The sequence below is a fragment of the Dicentrarchus labrax genome, unplaced genomic scaffold (assembly GCF_905237075.1).
Source record: "Dicentrarchus labrax unplaced genomic scaffold, dlabrax2021, whole genome shotgun sequence".
Lineage (NCBI taxonomy): Eukaryota > Metazoa > Chordata > Actinopteri > Moronidae > Dicentrarchus > Dicentrarchus labrax.
The window spans coordinates 21069933-21096874 of NW_026136712.1; the positions used below are offsets into that span (position 1 = coordinate 21069933).

General features: G+C 40.8%; 2 protein-coding genes across 34 annotated transcripts in view; one reads left to right on the plus strand and one right to left on the minus strand.

The window, feature by feature from the left end:
- mapta (microtubule-associated protein tau a) overlaps window positions 1-14510 on the plus strand; it is a 32929-nt gene extending 18419 nt beyond the window's left edge. For 19 of the 28 annotated variants that reach the window (XM_051417708.1, XM_051417697.1, XM_051417698.1 and 16 more), the window contains 8 exons: window positions 103-356; window positions 1752-1769; window positions 3154-3246; window positions 4135-4227; window positions 5207-5299; window positions 7074-7155; window positions 7544-7650; window positions 11632-14510. In XM_051417708.1, the coding sequence (XP_051273668.1) occupies window positions 103-356; window positions 1752-1769; window positions 3154-3246; window positions 4135-4227; window positions 5207-5299; window positions 7074-7155; window positions 7544-7650; window positions 11632-11829 (938 nt within the window). In that variant the 3' untranslated portion in view covers window positions 11830-14510. Of the gene's footprint in view, window positions 1-102; window positions 357-1751; window positions 1770-3153; window positions 3247-4134; window positions 4228-5206; window positions 5300-7073; window positions 7156-7543; window positions 7651-9213; window positions 9365-11631 lie in introns of all 28 variants that reach the window. The other 9 variants (XM_051417707.1, XM_051417712.1, XM_051417700.1 and 6 more) reach the window with 8 other exon arrangements.
- A 680-nt stretch (window positions 14511-15190) lies between these two features.
- The window catches only part of kansl1a (KAT8 regulatory NSL complex subunit 1a), a 29505-nt gene continuing 17753 nt past the window's right edge, over window positions 15191-26942 (minus strand). For 2 of the 6 annotated variants that reach the window (XM_051417687.1, XM_051417686.1), the window contains exons 3-15: window positions 26555-26696; window positions 25724-25807; window positions 24276-24385; window positions 23547-23688; window positions 22630-22795; window positions 21928-22084; window positions 21188-21438; window positions 20819-20973; window positions 19406-19530; window positions 19209-19266; window positions 18243-18355; window positions 17838-18090; window positions 15191-17049 (exon numbers count right to left, since the gene is read on the minus strand). In XM_051417687.1, coding sequence (XP_051273647.1) covers window positions 16840-17049; window positions 17838-18090; window positions 18243-18355; window positions 19209-19266; window positions 19406-19530; window positions 20819-20973; window positions 21188-21438; window positions 21928-22084; window positions 22630-22795; window positions 23547-23688; window positions 24276-24385; window positions 25724-25807; window positions 26555-26696 — 1966 coding nt within the window. In that variant the 3' untranslated portion in view covers window positions 15191-16839. The remainder of the gene's footprint in view (window positions 17050-17837; window positions 18091-18242; window positions 18356-19208; window positions 19267-19405; window positions 19531-20818; window positions 20974-21187; window positions 21439-21927; window positions 22085-22629; window positions 22796-23546; window positions 23689-24275; window positions 24386-25723; window positions 25808-26554; window positions 26697-26942) is intronic. The other 4 variants (XM_051417688.1, XM_051417691.1, XM_051417689.1 and 1 more) reach the window with 4 other exon arrangements.

Genomic DNA, 26942 nt, shown 5'->3' on the forward strand with positions numbered 1-26942 from the left:
ATATTTTTATAATTTATTATTATTTCTTTATTATTTATCCTTTCATCCGTGCCCGTTGACTTGCTTTAAACTTCTGACCCGTTGCCTCTCCGACTGCTTAAGATGCCCAGAGTGGACAGAGCAGCCCTGGCACTCCCAAATCTCCCTCTAGCCAAGCGCTCTCCGCGAAGGCGGCGGCCGAGGCCAACAAGGTGAAGAAGGTGGCGGTGGTGCGTTCTACGCCCAAATCCCCGGGCTCGCTGAAGAGCCGCCCGCCGGCCCCTCTGGCCGCGGCGGCGCCCATGCCAGACCTGAAGAACGTCAAGTCCAAGATCGGCTCCACAGACAACATGAAACACCAGCCCGGAGGCGGAAAGGTACCCTGACTCTGACTCCAGCTGCTGCACACCTCAAACAGTCCTCAGCAGCCTCGACTGTCTGCACGCGGTTCAGATACTATTTTTCATTTAACATGATATTTTGGAGACGGAGCTGCTTTCGGAGGCAGAAATAATCTTATTGGAGGTTTTAACCTCAGTAGGCAGATCCAGAGGTCTGCTGGCCTCATAGACACACATAGTGTTTGATGTTTAACACACACCTGTTTACTGAGGGAGAAGGTAAACTTAAAGTTGCCCTTTGAGGTCTAAAAAAACATTCTGAGAACCTTCCAAAAGCCAATATTTTGAGTATTTCTTCTCACAGACTTTGGAAGCTCTTCTTATTGTATACCAATAGGGTGCAATTGGCGGCCAGAATCTGTCATGCGTCGCCTGCTTACTGCTTCCAGAACAACCACAGTGTGATCTGCGGCCACTGAGCAGCTCTACTGGAGTGGTTGAGGTTAAAGCCACGTTCAAACTGCTACGTTTGCACCTAGCACCCACACTATTCTGCCGTTTTTTAGGCACTAAAGCGTAGATGTTGGGAAACGCTGCTCGCCCTGTTTCAGTTTTAAAACTCCAAACTTTTAGTAACAATCACTGATTCGGTCTTTTCAGTCACAACGCGTCATGCTTTGACTCGTCACTCATCGTCACGTAACCCTTTACTGGAAGAAAACTAACTGTAGTACCTTCACCTCTTATTGAGTACCTCTGGTGAGCATGGCCATACCAACCACTGAGGTCACCAGTGTTTCTTCCAAGGGGTAAACGATGAAAGTTGTGAGATAATTGTCTAAAAGTAACTACTATTTCTCAAACCTTGCTTGCTTATCACTAACTGCTGAAATCCTTGTTAAAAAGGATAAAAAACACCAAATGGATTATGGTTTTGTTTTTTTAGACTACTTTCGGGAAGAAAGTGCTACTGAACTCTGACTCTTGGTTGATTTGTTTGGCTGTCTGAGCCAATTGTGATATTGATAAGCGGTGCGACTCTGAGCCTAAAACACCAGATACTATTGAACCGACAACCTTCCAGATACAAACACATTGGGAACACACTCATTATAGAAAACGATGTTGCTCCATAGCGCTCCTAGTGGTCAGAAACTCCACAGGGTACCTTTAATATCATAATAAAATACATTATTAGTTTTTGGTTAAAGTCAGACTTTATCAACCAGAGAAAAGAACCGAAGTTATCACACAAACTGCCGACTCCCCTGTTCAGATTTTGTACTTTTCACATGTAATGAGAGATTATACCGACAGTTTTTTTTAGTTTTTAAGTGTTAAATAAAGTTCAGATAATCTGGATAAAATTTTGTCGGCTTGTTTACGGACTTTCTGATTTGTCTGTTTGTGTTTCTTGGTTTGTGTTCTCAGATCTCCGCATTGTCTTCGGTGAGTATAACGATATCACAACAGACGTATGAAAGTGTAAAAAAAAAACAATAAAGAAGCAAAATAAGAATTTAAAGCATAAATTCTGTGAATCTCATCATCTGTGTTCAAAACAGGACAGCTTTTAATAAAGCCAACCTCATAATATCATCGTTCCTCTTTCAGTCTGGATCTGCTTAGTAAAAAACAAAACAAATAGTAAAAACTTTGGCTCCGCCCACTGAGATTTGAATCAGTTTATTTCTGCTTCCAGAGCAGCAAAAACCCTCTGAGAAATATTTGTGGAACTAAAACTGAACTTTGGATGTTTCTGATCTGCAGTTTAATGTGCTTAAAGTCTGTTTGTGCTGTAAGTTTGTGAGTGTGTGTGTGTGTGTGTGTGTCAGATGTTTCACTGCTGAGATTTAAGGAAATCTTGAGTTGTGATATTTATGGACCAAAATAGATATTAATATGAAGAGTTCACACGGTGGAAGAGACGTTTAAAAAGGGCAGATCAAATAAATATAGACTAACATGTAGCTGCAGGACGGGAGGCTGAACGTTCAGGCTCTAGGTATACGTGACGCTGCCGCCTTCTCGTGGTAAAATTATATTTCATCCATCCATTCAAACTGTTCTTCAAGGTCTTCGTCGGGGGGATACGTTCGTTTAACTTAAATTGTTGAAAGTTATTACATTTTAAGGGAGAATTTTGTTTAATCAAGAATCTTTTTCAACCTAAAAAATTTATTTTGTGTTACTTAAAGATTTTGATGTAAACAGTTTCAATAATGTTTTGAGTTAAATTAACTTATCTGTTTTTACAGTGTTGGACAAAGTAATATTTGGATGGAATTCACCTTTAAAACCACTTTAAAACTATAAGTACTTGGGTAAAGTAAAGTATTTTGGTGGAATAAACCTTTAAAACTATAATATAAAATAGTATTTTGGTGGAATTCACCTTTAAAACTATAATATAAAGTAGTATTGAGATGGAATAAACCTTTAAAACTATAATATAAAGTAGTATTGAGATGGAATAAACCTTTAAAACTATAATATAAAATAGTATTTTGGTGAAATTCACCTTTAGAACTATAATATAAAGTAATATTTTAGTGGAATAAATCTTTAAAACTATAATATAAAGTAGTATTTTAGTGGAATAAATCTTTAAAACTATAATATAAAGTAGTATTTTGTCCTGGTGGTGCTGTCAATAAGAACTAGGTTCCTGAAAGTGCAGCCTCCTCTTCCTCCTCCTCTTCCTCCTCTACATCAGGAACATATTATTATATCTCTCACTGACTGCACTGGTTGCCTCCCCCCTCTAACACAAACCAACACAGCTGTTTCTGAACCATCAAACATCTAAAAGCTGACGTTTTCATTCTTCCAGGTTCAAGTCCTTGATCAGAAGGTGGACTATAGTAATGTCCAGTCTAAGTGTGGCTCCAAAGACAATATCAAACATGTACCTGGTGGCGGCAATGTGAGTAACTGAGGGATGAACTCAACACCAGACTCTTGAGTATCTCTGCAGTTATGATCATCAAAAACCAACGTTTGGTAAAAGAAGAAGGAGAAGAAAGTGTTCTGTTGTTTATTAATGTTAAAATACAACATCTGAAGACACTAATAAGACATATTTCAGTTAGTTCACTAAAAGCTCAAAGTGCATTTAACCAGAAATCCACTTTTTTTAATGTATTAAAGTTGGAATCTGTAACTTTATTCATTATTATTTATGTGGACAATTTACGGAAGTTCTGAGAGGCAAGTTAGAAAAATTAATCTGGTGATACATTTTCTAAAATATAAAATATACTTATTTCCTTTTTATTTTTCCTTTGTTGTTATTTAATGTTTTATTTACTAATTATTTGTTTCATTATTATTATTCTAATTATCATTATTTTATTTACTAATTATTTGTTTCATTATTATTATTATGTTGCTGATTTTTATTTTTTTTTTATTTTTGAGAAGTTAGGATCGTGAGCTAAGGTGGGAGGGCTACTTATTTATCATTATTTTATTTATTTCATTATTATTATTATTATTATAAGTAATTATTTAAGGGGTCAATTTAATTAATTAAAAGATTGAAATTAAATTAAAACAAACTTGGAAGAAAACATGAATAGTTTAAGCACTAAAGTCATTATAATGAATAAATGTAATTATTATAACACACAGTAATGTCACATAAATGTTAACAGCTGGAACAAAGTTACAGACGTCAGCTTTAATGAGTCAGAATATTTCTACTCTTCATCCCTTAAACATCTTATCTTCCTCCTGTTGGGCTGATCTCCTCCCGTAGTCGCTCTCCAGTTAACTCCTGAGGGGTTCGTGTTCTTCCTGTCGCACTCTGCAGGTCCAGATCCTGGACAAGAAGCTGGACCTGGCTAACGTCCAGTCTCGCTGTGGTTCTAAAGACAACCTAAAGCACACGCCCGGCGGAGGCAAGGTGAGGAATCGGGACGTTCACTGGAGAATAACTCCGGTTTTATTCTGACCCTCACTAAGCCCCGCCCCTTTTTGGACGTTGCTTTTATCTTTTTTAATCATTTTTAAAACTTTGGTTGTCACGTAGCAAATCTGAGTACTGGAGAACGTTGACCGAGGCTAGCTCAACTCTTATTGGAGCACAGAGCAAAAAGGGGCGGGGCTTAGGAATTAATTGTAATTAATTGTATATTTGTAGAACAGCTACAATAAAAGATGTGTTAAGAATAATGTATGTTTTTAACAATTACTATCTGACAGGAAACAAGATAAAAAAAAACCTTTCTGGCTTTCAGAGGCTCCGTAATTTATTTTTATTAACTCAAAGTTGTCACTCTTCATCAGTCACTCTTCATCAGTCACTCTTCCTCAGTTACTCTTCCTCACCCTCTGCATGTTTCCAGGGTAAAGTATTGGATTATAGTAATCAGTCTAAGTCAATATGAAACATGTTCCTGGAGGCTGTAATGTGAGTCACTGCGGGAGCTCGAGTCTCGAGTATCTCAGCAGGTCTGATCTTCACGCTATGGAAGCCCATTTGTGCCAATATGACCGATTCTGTAAGTCAATTTAATGAGAAAGTTTCTCAAAATAATCACTTAGTATCTTTAAATAATGACTGTGACCCTTACTAAGTCACCATTCATTCATTATTTCTCATTATTTTGAGATATTAAGTCATTATTTTGAGAGTTTATCATTATAATAACTTACAGAAACGTATTTTCTTCGTCACATTGGCAGAAACGATCTTCCATATCACACAACTCCTTGTTAAAAATAACTTTAATCAGCTCTGGTTAGATCTCACTCCCCTGAGCCTCGAACTCGTCCCTTCACAGATCTAATTTCCTGTCCAGAAATGGTCCTCATTCACAGCTCGGCTGCTGTTGCTTCCTGCAGGATAACCGTCTTCTTTCCCCACATATCGACTTTTACAGGTGCAAATTCTTGAAAAGAAGTTGGACTTAAGCAATGTGCAGTCCCGCTGTGGCTCCAAAGATAATATAAAACATGTACCCGGTGGTGGCAATGTGAGTAGATATGGGATATCGGGCCCGTGGCACGCTGCAGGTTGCCAAAAAAACACCTTCTTGTTGCTTCTGCTGAATGTTTCTTCACAAAGGAGCAGGATGCACGAAAACCTCCCGTCTGTGTGAAACCTCGATCCTCCCAAACACTCTGTTAACACCTCCGATTAACAGTTTTATTAACTTACACACAGACATGAGCATTTCATACTGTTACCACTAATTTATTACTTTACTACCTGTACTCTTCCTAATGAATGTGGGTCAATGTTTGTGTCTGAGTGTATTATTAAATATCATAATACATCCTCGACACATAGTTTATTATATAAAACGTTTAGTTTTTGGTTTCAATGTGATTTAAGTACATTAGAATAATAAATATTATTCATGTTTTGGAACAGGATATTGCGTCAGCCAGAGGACTTTTATTTTGAAGTAAACAGGTTATAACAGTTAACAGGAAATTGCATCAACCAGAGGACTTTTATTTTGAAGTGAACAGGTTATAACAGTTAACGGGATATTGCTTTAACCAGAGGGCTTTTATTTTGAAGTGAACAGGTTATAACAGTTAACGGGATATTGCTTTAACCAGAGGGCTTTTATTTTGAAGTGAACAGGTTATAACAGTTAACGGGATATTGCTTTAACCAGAGGGCTTTTATTTTGAAGTGAACAGGTTATAACAGTTAACAGGATATTGCTTTAACCAGAGGGCTTTTATTTTGAAGTGAACAGGTTATAACAGTTAAAGGGATATTGCATCAACCAGAGGACTTTTATTTTGAAGTGAACAGGTTATAACAGTTAAAGGGAAATTGCTTTAACCAGAGGACTTTTATTTTGAAGTGAACAGGTTATAACAGTTAACAGGATATTGCTTTAACCAGAGGGCTTTTATTTTGAAGTGGACAGGTAATGCTCATGCTCTGATGTAATCTGGATAACTCTGTTCAATCGGTGCTCGTGATCAATGTTCAGAGACTTTTACCCCCAAACTGCCCCTGAAACAGCGTGCATGAATCCTGGTGTGTTTTTACTCGAACTGATCCGTAACCTCGTGTTGAAACATCGGGTGACGCTTACTAACACGTAATCACCATTAACTAGCAGCTAGTTAGCATTAGTTATTATAAAACACTAGTTAATGCCTTTATTTTGAAAGGGAAACACATTCTGAGGTCGTCTGCTAACGAGCTGCTGATTAACGGGGAATATGTGAAGCGTTTATACAAAATAAAAGCGTCAGTCTCCCGTGTGGTGAAGTGAACTAATTGTGTCATCAAACCAGCGAGCAGGCGTCTCAGCAGCGCCACAGAGCGCCTCTGTCCTCCGCCCAGTGCCTGTTGTGGCGAGCGCTGATGACCTCAGCGGGGACACTGAGCGCTTTGTGTCCGGAGACAAAGACCCGAGAGCCTGGCGTGAGGTCATTGAGACGATAAATATCGCTCTTTTAATCAATCAACGTGAGCGGTTTGTGTTAAAAGAGTGAAGAATGTGATCCTTTAAACTTTAAACTAACAGGAAACCGGATCATTTCCCTTCAAATTAAAGGTTAAAGCACAAGACGTTAATATCTAACCCAGTTTGTTTGTTTGTTTGTTTGTTTGTTTGTTTGTTTTTATTGATCTGCTAACAGCTGTAGCAGACTAACAGTTTCTAGGATCAGTTCCTCTCGTAGCCGCATGCAGAACCTGAGTCTGTAAGAAGTCCCAGCGTGTGCTTTTATTCTGAAATTAAAACTGTGTTCTTGTGCTTTTGTCGCCTTTCGCAGGTTCAAATCCTGCACAAAAAGATCGATCTGAGCAACGTGACATCTAAATGTGGATCGAAAGACAACATCCGGCATAAACCAGGTGAGTGTGTGATCGTAATAATGTATAATAATTATAATTAATAATGTCAGATATGATCATATTCGTCCACTTTTACTTAAAGATACAGTTTTTCCCACTAAAAAAAGTCAATTTTTCCACATTTAAATCGTTAAATAAAGGCACTTGCTCCTTTTTCCTCCCCAGAAAATATGAATATTTGTATTAATATTTATAAAACTTCCTTAATAAACAAGACAATGAACCCAAATAGGGGAAATCTGTGTTAAAAAAAAAGCTGTAAATATGTTTTTAGTAACTTTTTATACAATTCTTCATCTGTATTATATATTATTTTTGTATTTTTAACAAGCTCCGTGTCCGGGGGGGTTAAATAATAATCAATAACGACACCGTCTTCATGTTTCAGGCGGCGGAAACATCGAGATCAAAAATGAGAAGCTGGAGTTTAAAGTCCAGTCCAAGATCGGCTCTCTGGACAACATCGGCCACGTTCCAGGAGGTGGACAGAGGAAGGTAAAAGCAGCCGGTGTCAAACACACTCAGTTACTTCCTCCTCGTTATTATTATTATTATTATTATGTTTATTATTAATATGTTTATTAATATTAGAGTAATGTTGTTGCTGTTTGCAGGGTCAGAGCTTTTTAACGGTCTCAGTCTCTCAGTGGGTGAAACAACAGTCAGCAACAGTTTTCACACCTCAAACAGAAACACCCAGAAACCAGAGTTATATCTTTAAACACGTTATTTTTGTTGTTTTTAGAGGAAATTCTTTGTATTTCTTGCTCTTTTTTTTGTTGCCCTGGGTGTCGCCTCTCAGGCGTCTCAGGCTGCCCGGTCCTGGAGGTTGTTGGGGCCGTCTGCAGCCTGTGAGAGGGACTGCAAGAACAGACTCAGAGCTTTAAATAAATACTTTAACCTCCTCCCAGTGTTTTAACAACAGACTCAGGTTGTCATTGTCAGTGTCTGACAGCATTATGGAAAGGATCCCTACAGAGATAGACCTTCAGTTTAACCACAAACCGCCGTAATATCACTATCACTCTCCACCAGACTCCATTAAGAAAAACACTAATTTTAACTCACTTATCATTAAAACGTCGTAACTTCATTCAAAGTGGACAGAAACAGAATAAAACTGATTAAAAGCGTCTCTGTTAGTGTTTCCAACAATCACCAACTCTGGTTTGGTGGAAATAAATCCTTAATTCACCGACGTAGATGATAAAAACAGCAGTTTCAGTCGGAGCAGACCGGCTGTGGAAACAAACCACAGAGAGGCTGCGATACAACACAGGCAGAGGGAGAGAGACACCATGTGACTCTGTGTCTGTACACAGAGAACAGCTGATATATTAATGTTTATAATCTCATATATAACCTGGAATAACGCAGCACTTTTCTATAGCAGCAAGTTTTGGGAAATGCAACGCAACACAAAGAGCCACTTTAAGAGCCAGAAACACATCGCAACGTCATTCATCTCATCCTTTTCTCCTTGAGTTTGACATTTCTCCCTCCTTTGTTCAAGTTTTCATCTTCTCCATCCAGCTGATTTTACACTGTAAAAATAATATATATTTATTTTTTATGGTAAAAAAACTGTCAGCTTTAGTTTGCCAGAACTTTATCGTAATAAATACAGAAGGTATTTTCTATTATTACAGTAAAAAGGACATTAGTACTGTTGATTTATGGTTTTATTCCATATTTTACAGTTTTGCCACATGTAAATACCACATTAATGCTGTTTTCTGTGAAATTTACAGTCTTAAAAATAAAGAAAAACTACTTTATTCCACATAAATAATATATTAATAATATATAAATAAAGTTATAACAGTGTTTTACTGTTACAGAAACTGTATGTAACCTATTTACAGTCATAAGTTTGACAGACATTATTTTACAGTGTACATTCATCATTATTTATTAATTATTATTATTATTATTTCATTCAGTTTGTTTGTTTCATATATTGTTGTGTTGCATGTTTTTTGCTTTCTGTTGACGCCGCCACGTTGTATTTTCGTTGCATGCTTTGTCATTTCCCTTTTGCTGGGGGCTCGTCTGTAGAGGGAGAAGGGGAAGGAAGGCGAGGGGAGTACCTCAGACAGTCCCTCCATCCCCTCCCCCGCTGTCACCCCCCCTCAGTCACCTCAGACTGTCCCTTCAGCACCCGCCACCCCCATCCTGACGAACCCCCTCATAAAGATTGAGGACTCCTGTAAGTAAACGGCAGATGTTCAATCAGACGTTTGAACTTGTGATTTTTGTTGGTTTTTTTTATTTTACAGGTTGAAATGTGTCTGGAAATGATTCATATCCCTTAAAATCTGTACCACCTATAAACTGAAAGGTTACATGAGTCAATAAATCCATAATCATTGAAAAAAGTGTTGAAAATAAGAAAAAATTAAACAAAAATACAAACAAATTACCTTTTTTATTAAATAAAAACAAGATTTCTTTACTCCAGCTCATTATTTTATATTTTTAGTTGCTCCAGTCAGTCACCATGTTTTGCACGTAACGTGATGATGTTAAAGATAAGCTCTAACTATAATAGTTTTTATTTTAGATTGATTTAAAGCTCCAACACTGATGTTTTATTTTATTTTGGTAAACAAAAATAATATATATTTGTTTAAAAATAGCCTGTGTAACATATAAAACATTACGTTGTTGTAATAAAACAGCTTTATGGTTATTTGGTTATATTTTTGCTGCATTAAATGTGCAAATTAGGTTTAAATAAGGTCAGAATATTTATTTAGAGGCAACGTGCAGTGGAGCATTAAAACATCGCAGGAGGCTGAATGTAGTTGTTTAGAGTTTGTGTGAGGCAGAAACCCGCTGCTTCCCTCACCAAGCTGCTCCTGTGTATGTATATATATATATATATATATAGTTTCCGCTCTCTTTACTTCAGCGTCTCTGTCAGCTTCCTGTAGCGACTCCGTGCTGCCTTCAGGGCATCGGGACGTCAGAGTATCGTCTGTAAAATGTCACAGACGTGGCGTTTACTGCGTCAGTGCTCTCCATTTAACCTGTGGAGGAGTTTCTTACTCTTGAATCATTCCTCCTGAGGTGTTATTGTTATCTCTGTGTCAAATGTGTATATATATTTATTTATATATGTATTTATATATATCACAAAAAAGGTTGAGAACCACCGGGATCATCAGGTAACGTTAATAAAGATCATAAAAACAGCTTTATATGTGAGATAAATAGCACCAAAGTCTAGCAAGAAGGTAGCTGGGTTAAGTAAATGATCTGTATCTGGGTTACTGGGTTTGAGTCTCCTGTAAGACACCTTTTAGACTGAGTTTGGTTAAATTTAGGCAACAGAACTATTTGATTAGCAGGAAAATCTCACAGTTTGTGTTAAAATAAACAACCAGATGTTAGAAAACCTCCACAAAGACTCGACTGGGGTGTGTGTGTGTGTGTGTGTGTGTGTCAGGGCAACAAGAGGATTCATAATAACGCAGCAGTGAGACATGAAATATGATCCTGGAAGTCGGACTAACAGATTAAACGTGGTCTCAGAATAGGACCGACTTTATTACCTGATCCGGTCTGGAAGAGGATCCCAGTGCAGAACATTTACCTTACAGACTAAAATATGAAGTATTATATATATATATATATATATATATATATATATATAAGTATTATATATAAAGTAGTACTATATCCAGCAAATCCAGAGCCAGCTGAGACTTTACACATCCAGAGAGAGTATATTTTATTTTATTATATTTTATTCTTTCTTTACTCTTTGCTCTACTTTCCCAACCTGTTTCACAGGGGAGTCGCGAGGTCTTCTTGAGATTTAAGGAGTGTAAGAAAACTTAATAAATATACACAGTAGGTTTATATCTCAGCATTTGGTTCATTTCTGTGAAGAAAACTGATTTAAATTGTTATTCTTAGACTTTTTTAAGACCTAAACTTTAAAGACCTGAACACTGAATGTGTTGAAAAAGAAGCCTAGGAAGTGTTTATGATTGTTAGAAATAAAGAAAATACAGAAAACAGACGAAGAATTGTATAAAAGGTTAAAAACATATTTACAGGATATAATCTGCTAGAACTTCCTACAAATTGCTTGTTTTACACAAAGAAAAATATTTTCTGTGAAGAAATATATAAAGTAAATTGTTTTATGTTTATTTAATTTGTGAGAAAAGAAGCAGATTAAGTTTGTATGATTGTTAAAAATGATTATAAATACATAATACAGACATAAAAAGTTCCCTAAACAGGAAATAATCTGCTCCAATCTCTGGTGTTACACAAACTTCCTGCAGTTCACTGTTTGGGTTCATTGTTCAGTTTTTAATATAATATGAAATATACATAAACCACGTCACTGAGTGAGTTTAATAAATGACAGAAAAGAGGTTTTGGGGCCCCGTTTGTGCATCAATCAGAGTGCGCTCTACAACCTGTGTGTGACCTCCGCCTGTGATCTGACCCCCGCAGATTGAGAGCCACAAACTGAGCTTCCGTGAGACGGCCAAGGCCCGCACTGACCACGGCGCCGAGATCATCTCCTTGGAAGACTCCCCCCAGCAGCTCAGCACCGTGTCCTCCTCCGGCAGCATCAACATGGCCGACTCCCCGCAGCTCTCCACGCTGGCCGACCAGGTGTCCGCCTCTCTGGCCCAACAAGGCTTGTGAACGCACCTCCTTCCACCTCCCACCTCCTCCCACCTCCCACCACACGACCACGTAGAGGAGTTGTGACGCCTTCCTCGTTACTTTCACAGGACTTTTTTAGCTACCCATCACCGTCTATCCTTCACTAACCTTTGAAAACTGTTTCTTGAGGCGTTACTTGTATAGAGAGAAGAAAAAGAAACCACATTAACAAGTAGGCCGATATTTAATTTCTTCTCTGTGGTCTCTTTTATTTGATATTTCTACCTTTTGTAAGTCTCCCTTTAAGAGTTAAATTCTCCCTGTGAATCTGAGGAGTTATCACACATATCCTGGTAAATCTGACGCCATCTTTCGGTTTCCTGTCGCACCGACTGTGAACCCCCCCCCCCTTTTTTGTTTTTTAGGAAGTTAAAAACACAGAACGTTGAGCTTGTGAGGGCGGAGGGAGACGCCGACGGTTTGGGTGCTGGTTTAAAGGGGGACGGCTACAGGGTTACGGAGAGAGGGAGGGTGTGTGCGAGAGGACAAAAACTGTTAGTAGCAAACTGTTCGTAAAGGCAGAAAAAGATAAAACGCTTTCAGACCTCACTGCTGTCTTTGCTTTGTTTTAGTCTGCCGGGGGCGGCGAGGGAGGGCGTTAAAAAAAAAAAAAAAAAAGAAGTTAAAAAAAAAAAGCGAACAGCTAGAGTAGAAACTTCCAGTTTGTGTTGGGCACAGTTTTATAACCGTACTCTGTGGATATAATGACATGTATTTGATATGAAGAAACATTTGTATTGTGCCTGCTACTGTCAGTGTTCATTCTCTTTTTGTTACCGCTCTTGTTGTAAATGCGCTTAAAGCTTTCGACGTACGAGGAAAAAAACGGCGGGGAAGATTAACCTTGAGAAGTGTAACTTTTTCGCGGCCAAATAAACGAGGAAGAGGAAGAGGAAGAGGAAGGCGTCGTTTGATTATTTAAAAAAACTGCTGTATGCACATTTAGTAGGTAGGAATAACGTTCATCGCACTTTTAAAGCGAGACTACGTAACTTCTGCTGAAGAGAGAGGCCGTTAAGACTTAATGCTGCTCGAGGCTGCGGCAGCGAGGACGCTCACGCATTCGGACTGTAGCTGTCGGTTCTTCCTCTCAGACGTTACATAGTCTCACTTTAAAGGAGGAACAAGTGTTTTAAACTTTTACTCAACCAGAAGGACGGATGACGGATGGATGACGGACGGATGGATGGATGGATGGATGGATGGATGACGGGTTGATCGGGCCAAGTTGAGGGCGAAGGGTTTGGGGAAGCGGCGAGAGAGAAACTGTACAGCGATGAGTTCATTTGCTGCTGCAGTAAGAGTCGTTACACCTGTACGTACCTGAGCACCGAACGCTGCCAGCTGGTTGCTTTTACTGAGTGTGTGGAGTTTCTTTATTTCAACACAGGAGTTCTTCTCTTTGTCATATTGTTTTAAACGTGTCCATTAATTCACAAACAGAAATCCAAACTTTCTGCTTTCCTAACCTTTAAATCAGGTGTTTGAAAGTGAAGCCAGAATATCCCGAATGCCGCCATCTCGAAAGATCACAGGCCGGATGCTGAGCCGTCAATCATCACACATGAATCCTTCTTCTTTTTTATAGCTCTCAGATAATTAAATTTAAACCAAACTGATCAAATGATGAACACTTGAACGCATCAGGGTGATAAAAACGACCTAAAATGACAGAAACCGTGTGTAAGAGCTGTACCGCAGTCAGCCACCAGGGGGCTCATCCTCCATCTTTATAGAAGTGGATGGTTTTCACCTTTTCCATTATTTAAATGCCATAAATACAGCGAGGAGCAGTTCTCTTGTAGGCTGTAAAGGAGGCCGATGGAGGCAGGAAAAGGCCCACAATGCAGCAGTTTGTGCTTCCTGTTTTAATCCCGAGTTTGGGGGAAGTTCGAGCCCAAAACTGCGAATAAAAACTCCCGAACAGGCACATTTTGAAGGGTTGTCCACATACTTTTGGTCTAACATCGGCTGCAGATCAGGAAGAAAAAGATTATAATTATTATCTTTTATTAAATTAAATTAAATTAAATTAAATTAAATTAAATTAAAAGCAACCAGCTGGAGAGTTGTTTTTTTTAAACGTGCTCAAAAAAAAGAAAAGAACTAAATAAATAAATATTCCTGGTGAGTCGTCACTTTAACTTGCGTTCAATAATACGTGAAACCAACTTCTTGCATGTGAGAGACAGCCGTCTGCTTGTTGCCCCCCCTTCACTACGACACCTGTCTCACTTCCTGTATATCCTGTTCTTTATACTCGGGACTGTGGACGGACAAACTGACAACATGTGGTTAGATAAACTCTCTGCATGCTAAAAAACTTCATTTCAAACAGTTAAGACCACATTTGTCTGAGAGTGTGTGTGTGTGTGTGTGTGTGTGTGTGGGGGGGGTGCTCCCACTGTGCAGCAGGGTGAGGATGAGGAGGAGGAGGAAGTGTAAGTGTGTGTGTGTGTTGTGCTTTGGTGCCCCCCCAGTCAGAGGTTTTTTTCTGCAGTAACAAAAATAAATAAATCACTTTTTCTCCCCCCCCGGTTTACTTCTGACGCTGTACAGTCGTGGAAATGTGATTGTTCTCATTATTGTGATCAATAACTGGTTTATGATGATTCTTGTTGCTGTATATGTGTATTTGAAAATAAATGCTATGAAGTCACCGTCGCCGTGTTCAGACTCTGTTATTCGACATTTATCTGTATTTTATGGGTTAAAAATGGCTCAAAACGCCCTGAAAACCAGACTGACACTCTTACTGTGATTATTGATCATAACAACAGGTTTGAGTATCACTGTGCTAATGCTAACAGGACCAGAGATGACTGTGCTGATTAAAAAACCTCAAAAATCACAATTACTCATCAATTTCAACTTGTTTTATGAATGAAACTACAAAGAAATACAGATTTAATGTCAAAGACACACCATATCTCACCATAAACAGACCTATATATATATATATATATATATATATAGATATCTCTTTATGCTAATACAACGTCATATCTGCAGGTTTGGGGTCAGAGGTCAATAATCGGTCATGATTTTAGGCTGTGAAAATACATATTTATTAAGCTGCTGCTCTGCCTGAAACACATTGACTCAGTCTTGTAGTTACTGCGGTCTGCCTCTGGAGGGCGGCGTACTGTACTCTCTCTCCCAGCAGATCCTAAATGTTTCCCCCTGCAGCTGTGAGGTTTGTGGGAATAATAAAAGCGGATATATTTCACTCCGAGGATCCGATGAACAGCCTTTAAACGTGGCGGCAGCTCGTTCACGGGGAGCAGGAAGGACGCTCACACAGTTCAAACAAAAAGGACTTGAGGCCAGAACAGCGACGCCAAGTTAAACATAAATGTTTTAATGGTACTATTTACAAAAAAGAAAAAACAATTCTGCTTTTTGATTAGGTTAACTGCTGCAACAATCGAACAGGTACATTGACATCTTGCTTAACTACAAAAGAAAATAAAAATAATAACAGTGATTGAATGGCTGTGGCATAAAAAGAGGTGTAAAATGAAAAGAACAACCATAGATTTTTTTTGCATAGCAATTAGTTACTTAAGGGGGGGGTTCAAAAAGTGTGGTTATGACAGTGTGTGTGGGGGGGGGGGAGGGAGGGAGAGGGGGTAAGGGTGGGAGGAGGAAGGGGGGATCTTGCAACAGAGTCTAGATGTGATCAATCAGAGAGTGAAACTTATTAAACAGCAGAAAATATTCCCTTAAATTGAATAAACCTGAGCTCGGGCGGCTTCTAGCTGCTACATTGGAAACGTTTGCAAGAGAAAAAACAAGCTGAACCAGAAGAGAGAGGAAGGGGGGGGGCGGTAGGGTGTGTGTGCGTGTGTGTGTGTGTGTGTGTGTGTGTGGGGGGGGTAATTGTGATTTTATTTAGACTTTTGTAATCCAGCAGACGGTACGATCGTCCCGGGTCAACCTGCGATTTGACTTCTTTTAAACAAGTGGAACTCGTCCTGTATGCCGTTGTGATAAGACTAACATGAGCATGTTTGTTTCAGCATGCAGCAGCGCTTTTATTCTTGTAGGGCAAGTGCTCGATAAGACACCCCCCCCCACCCCACAGTCCTCTACGCCATCACCCTCTTTTTAAAAAAATAACAAAAACAAACAAAAAAACAGAACCGAGAGAGTTAATTAAGAGACTGCGGGGGGGGGGGGGGGGCGGGAGAGAGAGAGAGGCTGTAAAAAGGAATGATTTTTTTTTACTAGTCGAAAACAACAAAAAGAAGAACACATAGTGTGTTTACGCTGGAACAGACAGATACAAATAAAAACATGTTTCAGGAATGAAAAACAAAAACAAAAAGCGAGAAAACAAACCAACAAAACGAGACTTGGCAGTTGGAGAAGTGCTCTGGTGATTTCAGGCGACCTCTAGAGGGAGACGGAGGGAACCACATCTCAAATGTACCTGTTTATTTGGATGAGGAGGATGAGGAAGGGCAGGGCAGGAGGAGGAGGAGGAGGGGGGTATTTTTTCTTGTTTTGTTATTTGTCACTCCACTAAAAATGTACATGGGAATTACAAGCAAACTAGTCAATAGAAAACACCCTTTGGCCATATGTTTGAGGAGTCCGCTACATAGTGCGCTACAAGTGTACACGCGACATATGAAACACCACTAAGCCCCCCCCCCATGTACATTGTTTAGCCTACTACAGAAAACATTTTTTGTAACGTGTTTGTTTTATACTTTTTTTGTTTTTTTACATTTATCCTTTTTTTTTTTTTAATCCTGTGACAAAAACAAAGTGTAGGGAAAGGCTTCTATCTCCATAATGTTCACTAAAAACTGTGAAAAGTATTAGACTGATGTTTGAATATCAAACAACAGGAACCCATTTCATATCATATCTTTGCTCTTTGAGGTTCTGCTTGTTAATGCCAGAGAGGAGCTGTGGGTTGTGGGTGGGGGGGGAGGCAGGGAGGGAGGAGGAGGGAGAGGACCTCAGCCTGTCAGTCATTCATCGGTGGGTGGAGGCCTTGTGTTTGGGGCCGCCGTCGTCCTCGCAAGGCGGCTCCGCGTCGTCCGAATCCAGACGTCCGTAGGCTGTCGCTCGGCAACCTGAGATGCTGCGCATTCTGGGCCTGATGTGGTGGTCGCTCTCCGCCTCGGGCTCCGGGGCCGGGTCCTCTGGCAACGGGAAGCTGCGACGTTCCCACGGCGCTACCGTCTGCAAAAAACGCCAAACGGGAAGTTATTATCAGGGTCAAATGATTAAAGCATTTATTTCCTCCTCTAACTAGCACAGATCGCCATGAGTCCGTTACGCTTCACATCAGGTAACTCCAGTTTTACGCGTCGAGTCTCAAACAAAACATGCATCAAGGTTTTTACGTAATCTAAGACAGTAAAATACAATTAAATATGAACATTTTCCAGAAAAACATTGATTATTTCCAGGATATTTGTATTTCCAGGTGTTTCTAAAAGCAATCGTAGTTCTTAAAACAACATTTTTTAGCTCCTACATCAAAGGACAGACAGATTATCGGTCCAGACGTATATTTTTATGTATTATTTCCCTTCACACTGTTTGTTTTACACCGTTTACAACCTTCTAGCAATCACCACCACGACCTTTCTGCCAATCTGACCGATCGGTTGTAGTTTCCTGCACTGAATGTTGAGCCAAACTGCGATTTTATTCCCACTGAAACAAGTTTCTCTCTCAATTTCATTGCAAAAAAAGCTTAAAAACATCGTAACGTGTAGCGCAGAAGAGCAGACGTGGAATCAGGTATTTTAAGCCACAACAACCCAAAGAAAGCCAGAGAAATCCTGGAGGGACTGACTACAGTTTCCACCTTTTAGCTCTCAGTTCTCACTTCTCTCTCCGTTTTTAAACCCACGACACACAACGAACACACGGCGTCATAGAACTGGTCGCTGTGTGTCGCACTGAGAGGACGTTACGCCGCCTCCTATATCCGCGACTATCAACCAACCACAGTTACGTACCCGCTCTTCAAAGGTGAAGTCCGGCGTGGAGCACCGTGTGTCTTCGCTGGACAGCAGCCGATGGGAGTCCCTGGAGCAGGGTGTGTGGGGGTTGGAAGTGGTGTCGGGGCTGGCTGGACTCATGGGTGACGGCACGTGGCTGTAGTCGTGGAGCATGGGGCAGTGGCCCGGGTCTGGGGACGCAGGCTGAGGGGTGGGAGGGTTGGTCCCACACAGCAACGGCGTGGTCCGCCCATCCACAGATTTGTACGACCTTAAGGGGGACGAGACAGACCGCAGTTCACATCTGGAGTCAAACCCTCGTGTGTCACTCTGTGTGTGTGTGTGTGTGTGTGTGTGTGTGTGTGTGTGTGTGTGTGTGTGTGTGTGTGTGTGTGTGTGTGTGTGTGAAGGGGCGGTGGTCACCTGCTGCCCCTCCTCTTAGCAGGAGCCAGAGCCATCCAAGTCCAGCGGGAACGCTCCTGGTCCTCGTAGGGCTGATGGTGTTGAGTGAAGGCTGCGTCGGTCAGATCCTCCACCTGCAGACACACAAACTAACCATCAGGACCTCGAATGTGATCAATAATTAGTCCTTTAATCAGCTGACAGAATGAATCACTGATAACTCATATTCAGTATAATAAAGATTAAAACTGTGTTTATTGGATGTTTTCCATGTGAAATATTGTTTGATATGTGAGGATATCTTACTTATGAGTTCATAGATTTAAAATACTTGTTTGTGTTGCTTGTAGTTTCTGAGATGGAGCCAATTTCTTATCGCACTATATTTAGTCTTCGGACACATTCGACAACAGTTTGTTTTTATAAAATGGTAGAAAAAGACCAGAATAAGCAATACAATTCTTATCTTAAAATCTTTTTATGTTTAGTACACACCAAAATATAAACAGAAGAAAATCTGCTCATTCTCAGACATTTTCTACCATTTTAGGAAATAAAAGAAGCTCTGTTTGTTTAAAGAATCATTGACCAGGTACAGGAAATAGTTGACATTTAAATCTACAGCAGTATACAACAATAATTATAATCCTCTATCGTTAAGCAGCAGAGAATGGATATCTGGATTAATCAATTAAAAATAAATGCATTTAAAAAGGTCCACATATGGATGTTACATAAGGTCTGAGTACAAACACTAGCTGGGGATTTTCCAGACTCACTACGAGGAAATAATCTTGAGCGTGTTTGACCACCAGGTGTCGCCGTTCTCTATCTTCTGTACAGGTGATATTGTGTATCATTAAATATTATATATACAACCACACATCTGAGGATTTAAAAATGTGGGACGAGTGTGTGAGTCTTAACGTGGGACACCTGATAGATAAATACCACCTGGGACAAAGAGAAAGAGATATAAACACTGACCTCCCGCTCGTTCTCCTCTTCAGTTATCGGCTGAGAGAAGATGTCCACGGATCGCCAACTACACAAACAGAAACATAGAAAATGAGCACAGGAAACCAGCAGCTCTTATAACTTATATATAACTTCACTTGAAGACTATAAATAGACTGAAAGAGGAAACCAACTGGAGGGCTGGTGGTGGGTTTCACGCAGTTTACCTGGGCGTGAGAATCTCTTTGTACTGCAGCTTCTCCACCCTGGTGGTGGCCGCCACAGACATGGGGATCACTATGTTGTTGATGTCGAAGGAGCTTTCACCCCGCCTCCTCTTGATAGGCTGCTGCTGAGGGTAGGTTGGGGGGGAGGGGGGGCAAAAGAGCATGTGAAGGATTCAGTATGGATATACACAGAGACACAGCCGATCCAACGCCACCGCCACCAACCGTAGGAGCTCAGATACAAACAGCACAGAAGGTTTAAAGCAGCATTTCTGGGACAGTTTCAACAGGAGAATTAATTAAATATCATTTATTCATATTAAAGGTTTCTACTTCCTGTGTTGGAGACGTCATAAACTCAACATATTATAGGATTTGGATGAACCCCACTAAGGGCCGCCAACCTCTCTCAGAGGGTCGAGAGGCCTTCTAGATATTTTTTAAAGGTGGTAGAAAACTTAAATATACCCAGTAGGCCTCAGTATGTCTGTATCTTAATGTAAATTGTCTAACAGAATAATGGCCAAGCATCAGGAATCATTAAGTGTTAAAATTATTTAAAAAATCCATAATACAGACAGAGACTTGTGTAAAAAGTAATCTGCTCAAAATTCATCTAAATCTCTGGTTAACTTCTTACAGTTACTGAGTTCACTGTTTAGATTCATTGTAGTTTTGAATATAATATTAAATATAATACATATAAAATGTCACTGAAGGGGTCCACTGGATTAAAGTTTTTTAATGTGTAACTGTCGAGGGGAATTTCTAGCAGACAAGAAGTTAAAATGTTCATCATCATTATTATAAACACTAGCAGGAGTCCTTTAAATATTGATGCCTTTGTTCGAGTCTGCAAACTAGCAAAGATCCACTTGGTGGAGGACGAGAGTCGAGCAGTACGTGAAACTACCGGCCTGACAACTGTTTGACTTTGTGCCTGCAGAGAGTTTTTGTTTCCTGACACTATTTCTGCTGCAGTAACCACAAAAGAGAAAACAACAACCCACAAGCAAATGAAGTTTTAGTTTGAGTTTAGTTTCTCTTTCTCACCTGCTGCTCGCCTTATCACACTCACTCATGTCAACAGTGTCTGATATCGGGCTGCATTTAGGCCACATGTTCTCCCACAGTTAGAGAGCAGAGCAGTCAGCCCCGTACTACACACCAGTCTCACATTTCACCTGTAACGGCCTTTAACACGATTGTAATCTGCCGTGTGAAAGAGAGAGATTCCCACACAATCAGAGAAATAAAAAGGGGCGTGTCAAGTGGGAGCGCCATAACAGATGATCTGAATCAACATCATCTAAAAGGGATGAGGTGGGGCAGCCCTACTGGAGTTCCAGTTCATTAGCAGGTAATGAAGCAAGAAAACAAGAAGTGAGAAGCCGTCCAAGTGTTTTTCCTTACAGGTGTGCTCGGGATGCTCTGGCTGCCGGCGCCCAGCGGCGTGGAGTTCTCTGAAGACGTGGACAGCTGGCGTGTGAGGGGGCTGTGAAGGGACGAGTGCATGTTGGCCAGAGTTGGGCAGGGGCTGCTCGACTCCAGGAAAAGTTTGGGGGAGGCTGGAGGAGACAGGCAGATTTAGATGACTGCTCAGTTTCTCACTTTTATGACAAACTCATCACTTGCGAGTTCCAATTTTTTTTTTTTTTTTCACACCATGAACCTTCATTAATTAAAAAAAAAATTAAAAAATGGACCTTTAAAAACGAGTGCATTAACGGCAACAATATACCACCCAGTATTTGAGCCGGGCTTCATTCACAGAACACTCACAGTCAGTCCTGTCCAGCGAGTGCTCTCTTAACCTCTTGCGGCTGTAGTTCTTGTCGAAGGGCCCTAACGGGGTGGAGAGAGCCTGCAGCCGCTCAGTCTTGCACACAGCCTGGCCCTCGAGCCTGGCTGTGTTCAGAACAGCACTGCTGCTGCTGCTGCCGCCGCCGCCACCTCCACCGGCGCCGCCCACGCTGCTGTCCACCGTCCTCGGCTTCTCAGCACGGTTCTTATAGTGGCCCAGTCCTGCAACGCCAGGAACCAGTCACATTATTATTAGACGGGGGAGTTGAAGCAAGTTTTCAGAGTGAATGTTTTCAGTTTAAATCTTTTTTTTAGGGAACACGCCTCCATTGGGTGTCTGCAAGCCGCCCCAAAGACTCAAAACACTGGGTATGAAATGTATGCATGTTAAAGGCTACTGAAGACCTGTAAGAACAACAAGTGTTACTTCTGGGGAGGCTGAGCGATAACAGCCAATCACAGCGGTCTCATTGTGAAATGAAACGGTTGCTGGAACAAACATTGTGAAAGAAAAAACGACCTGCAATAAACTCTGTTACAACAACAATGAGATTTTAAGAATTTCCTGGCTCATTTATGCTGATATATTGTGATGATTAGTCATTTCATCATCTTGGAGTCTCGTATTCCGGTAGTTTAATTCCAGAGCTTCATCAGAGGAGCTACAGACAGATCCTGAAGTATCTAAAGACTCTCTGGCTCGGTAGCATTTGTACTTACTGACTGCCATAAGTGAGTTGGTGAACTTGTGCTTCTCTTTGGACGAGGAAAGCTTGTGTTTGAGGGAGAGTTTCTTCAGTGGTTTGCTCCTCTCCAGTGACTTGGTCTGCCACTGGCTCTTCATCACCTGCTGCAGACGTAGGCCTATACAAACGTCTGAGGGAGAAGTAAACAAAAAGGGAATTTAAGTATTAAAACTGTACATTTCGCCCCAGCATGTGAAGCCGGATACTTTCGGATCTGCCATCTGTAGTCCGACATTAGCAATTCACAGTGACATGCAAGATTCATAATGAGCCATAGGCGATCTTCTATATGAGCCAAATCCACTGTTGTCGTGTGGTGGTAAAAACTATTTTGTATCTGTCTGTTGCAGTTTTGTATTTGAGTTCAAACAAATACAAAGAGGCACTGACATGGAAAAACAAAGGCAAAACAAGAATCTGAGAGCAAAAAGGGACATTATTATTATCCCTGAATGGTAAAGGGAGCCAGGCGCTGAGAAAACAACACTTATTCAGGGGAATATGACACCCGTTACAGATCGAAAAGATTGTCTAAATCACTGAAAATGTTCCCTCAGAACTTCCTGGGGAGAATTCTCTCCACAGCCACTCCTTGTTTGTCTTCCCCTCCAGATGTAAAGTAGGAAACGACTGCATAAACTGAGTTCTGCTCTGAGCGAGGAGCCCAGCACTGACCGTCAGGGAAGGAGAGGATGGGGTGGACGCCAAGATCCAGTCTTGACAGGCGCTCCAGGGTGGGCAGCTCATACTGAGGGTCCTCTCTGGGGGTGGGCCAGCCACCACACATCACACAGCTGGGGTTAACCCTGCAGTTACACTGGATACAGCTGCTTCTCTGGGCCTGTGGGTGCACACAAAGTCACGGTGCAAAAGCCACGTAAAGCTCGGCTGTGAATATTCATGATTCATCTTCTAACGTTTACACATAAAAGAACAACTGGCTTCTAGAAATCCTGTAATTTAATGTGCCGCAGGAGTTTAAAAAGTGAGTCAGCCCAGCGTACATTTCCCCTCTTTGAAGGCATTATATGGTGACTACCTGTATTTCTCACAAATGGTTGTATTAGTTCTACTTGGCGCTGAATTGCAGGATAATTTAAAAACCAGATTAAATACATAAATAATAAATTATACATCAATCCTGTAGCTGAAAGTGTAAATTAACAGTATAACAGATGTGTCCCACTAACTGTTCTGTTAGTGTAAAAGAAATCTCATTATATTGGTTAAAAATGAGCAGGGAGTACATATAAGATATGATCAGGCCTTACAGTAACACATTTATTTATTTATTTATTTAAAGTCCCACACAACCCTGAGCTGTAATGTTTGGGGGGGGGGTGTCATCAACAACCGATTGTTTCTATTTTTCTCAACTAAAACTTGTGAGTCGTCACAAGGTTGATTACTCTTCTTTGTTGTTTGCCCTAGTTTTTCATAAACAAGTCATCCATCTCTTGTTTACTCAGCTATTAGGTTACAAACTGAGGAGCTAATGAGTGAGTGCAGCCCAGACACACAACATGTTGTCTAAGAATAAAACTCTCTCATAGTGACTTTACACCAACACAAACGCGGACAGTGGCGCTCACCTTGCCGTTCAGGTTGGGCACCGTGTTGGGCTGAATTAGCCGCCGTCGCCGACAGCTGACTAGTGGTCGCGTACGCGCAGCCACACATGTGCTGTCGTGGGCCGACGGCTGCTGGTGCTTGGCGTCCGCACTCTCCGCCATCCTGTCACGAGGACAACCAACAGAGCACACATGAGGTCACAGATCTCACACCTTCAAATTAAATTGAAACACATTTTGTCTCAAGTGACGACCGAGTTAATTAAAGATAATCGGGAATGTGTAGGCATCTATTTTTAGTCTCTCTGAACAGCGCGAGTGAATATTGACGATGAAAACAGACACTGATGTTTATCTTATTAGCTTTTTAAGCAGGGAACAGTAAAATCCTCACAACCTAATCTCAGTTTAAGATGCAGCAGCAACGGTAACATTAGATCTGCAAAAAAAGAATCATTTTTTATGAATTGACGAGCCCATTTCTCAAACGATTCATCATTTTGTCTTTGAAATGTGAGAAAATAGTGAAAAATAATGGTTGTAATTTCTAACAGGCCTGTAAAATTGCTTGTTTCATCCAATAACAATAATAACACTCAGTTTACTTTCATATGTGACACATAAAAGAACATTAAATCCCACATTTAAAGTCATATTCAGTATTTCTGTATTATGGATTTCTTTCTCCCTGAACTCCATTATCATCAAGACCTGCAGTGAAACGGTACAACCATCACTTATCAGCTGTACCTGCTGAGGACGCCGTTAACCGGTTGTGCGTTTTGACCTTTCCAAGGGCCGGCCTCTGCGCTGGTGATGTGGGCGGCGCCTGTGTGCTCCAGCCGTTCTGAACCAACATCCTGCATCGAGAGATAAGACAAAACCAGTGAGATTACACCTCGTGTTAACTGGCACAGCAGCACAGGCTGACCAGCGGCGCTCGGCGAAACACGGGAGATATTTAAGGAAACTACATAATAGACTAACTGAATCATCCCCCGGTCCTGTGGCGTTGAATTATTCAGTCTAGATTTGTGAAAAAGGGCTGGGCTCTCCCCAAAAACTTCTATTCAGTCATCAAGATCGCTGGGAGCTCCGTCTTCACGAGCTCTCACACACAGATGAACACATGGTTTCACTCAGACATTATCGTAGACGTCTCACTAATTCCACTCATTCTTCTAGATTTAAAAGTTGTTTAAAATCAACACTATTTAACGAGGTTAAAGCTAAAACTGACTGTGTGACGAATCAGAAAACACAGCAGTCCAAGAGGAAACCAGCAGGATAAGAGGCCACTCCTGCTGTTGTGCTGGTTTGACTGGTTTCAACACTGGTACAAACAATGTAAACATACCCAGAGAGACAAGAGATGGTGTGATAAGTGATTTGTGAATGAATGTTGAACGAGTTTATTACACAGAAGTAATTCTGTCTAATTCCATTCAGACCTGAGAGACAGATTAAAAACACAATTTCCTGTCAACATTTAACATTTCATTAGCAGCAGATGCTTCGACGAGAACAAACACGCCGAATGTTTCATTGATCATCAGGTACCTCTGGATAAACACACACCTACCAATATACCATCAAGTGTTGAATGAAGGCATGTTTAGTCAAATATTTACTGTGAACTTTATACATTTACTTCCTGAAAACTCATTTCTTTTGTAGCGAGCATTATTAATATTTTTCATACTTGTGTAGGTGAACATGAATGTGCTGGATGTTTTTTTTATGACAATGTTTGAAGCTCTGGTGCTTCTTTTGCTGCAGCTTTATGACCTAAATTACAGCTAAATATGTCCTAAATTACACCAAGTTTTTAAGGCTCATTCTTCTCATTCTTTATTACACATTCACATTAACTGAGTTCTTTAAACGGGTGCTTCTTTCCCCCCCAATGGCCTAGTAATTTTTAATCACTACCACAATGTATCACCTAATATAAAAAGTCAAGAACGATGAGAAGCAACCTCCACAGGATGAGAGTGAGACTTATTGACTGGGCTGCAGCACAAAATGCTGAATACCACACAAACGCCTCAAACTGTGAACGAACCAGAACTGACTGAGTTTACCTCGGAGGCCGCGGACACCACAAATTAATTTGGTTTATTGCCCCTAGAGACACAATATGGCCAAAGCACAGCAGTGCGGGAACACCAGCCCATGTTGACTTTCACTCTGCTTACCTGAGTGTTTACAGGCTCTGTCTTCACTTCTGTCCCACCTGCAGACACTGCGCTGGGGGCAACACCTCCCAACTCTACTGAGCCCTACAGAATCAAGACCTGAGCGTTACACTTCCACCCCAAAGATATGTGTGTGTGTATATATATATATTTAAGGATCATATTTATGAACTGATCAAACAGCTCCAGGGCTCCAGACTGCAACCATTTTTAAATATTACGTGGTTGTATTTGTAGAAACGTCTCCCTCCAGAGCCGGAGAGGCCCTGCACATTGAGTTTAACCCTCTGTTCCTTTAAGGAACAGGGAATATGTGTGTGGTTGAGTGAAGCAGAGGAAAAGGTTTGCAGTGAAGTTGTCTAGTGGCTAGTAAAGGTTACAGTTTGCCCCTCAATACCCAGGAAGTTCCCGTGTCTTGGTTCCCAGCTGCTGGGTAAAAGTAAAGCGGATTAGCCTGGAAGTCAGCATCGACTTCGGCCCTGGAGGAAAACAAAGTCTCCTTCTGTGCTTCCCGACCACAGTCTGGAAGCTGAGCAGTTAACACTACGTTATACCCAGCGCCACATTCATTTATTCCCCGTTTTACTGGATTAAAAACATCTTACGACTTAGATTTCAGCATCCATTCATCAGCACGTAACGGCATCGTACCGTAAAAGACAAAGGGTGCGACTAACTGAGCAGCACCAGTATTACCAGTGGACAAAGTTAGTCTGGAGCCCTGAGCTCCGAGTATCGCTGCACATAATCCATCAGAGAGACATATCAGACAATTATATTCTAGTATTTAACAAACAAACACACATCGGACACAAAGAGTGAGCGACTGACCTTGCTGGCGCGGATCTGTCTGTAGATGTCTGTCTGCTGTCGGATGCGGTACTCCAAGTCCGAGATGTGGGCCTGGAGCCAGTTCCAGTGGCTGATGATAGCAGCTCTCTCCACGGTGTAGCGGCTCTCTGCCCGCTTCCATCTGGGGGTCAAAAAAGGGTGTGAGTGCTCGTTTTACAGATGAGATTCTGATGAAAGTCTGCAACAAAATCTACAATATACACTACAAATGTAATGATTTATATAGCTTAAAAAGAGCTGGAACAATTAGTCCATCGTTAGACAAATAACCAGCAACTAGTTTAAATATTGATTAAACCAAACTCCCCAAAAAATATTATATTTATTTTATATATATTCTAAGCCTCTCAGATTGTAAGATTTTCTG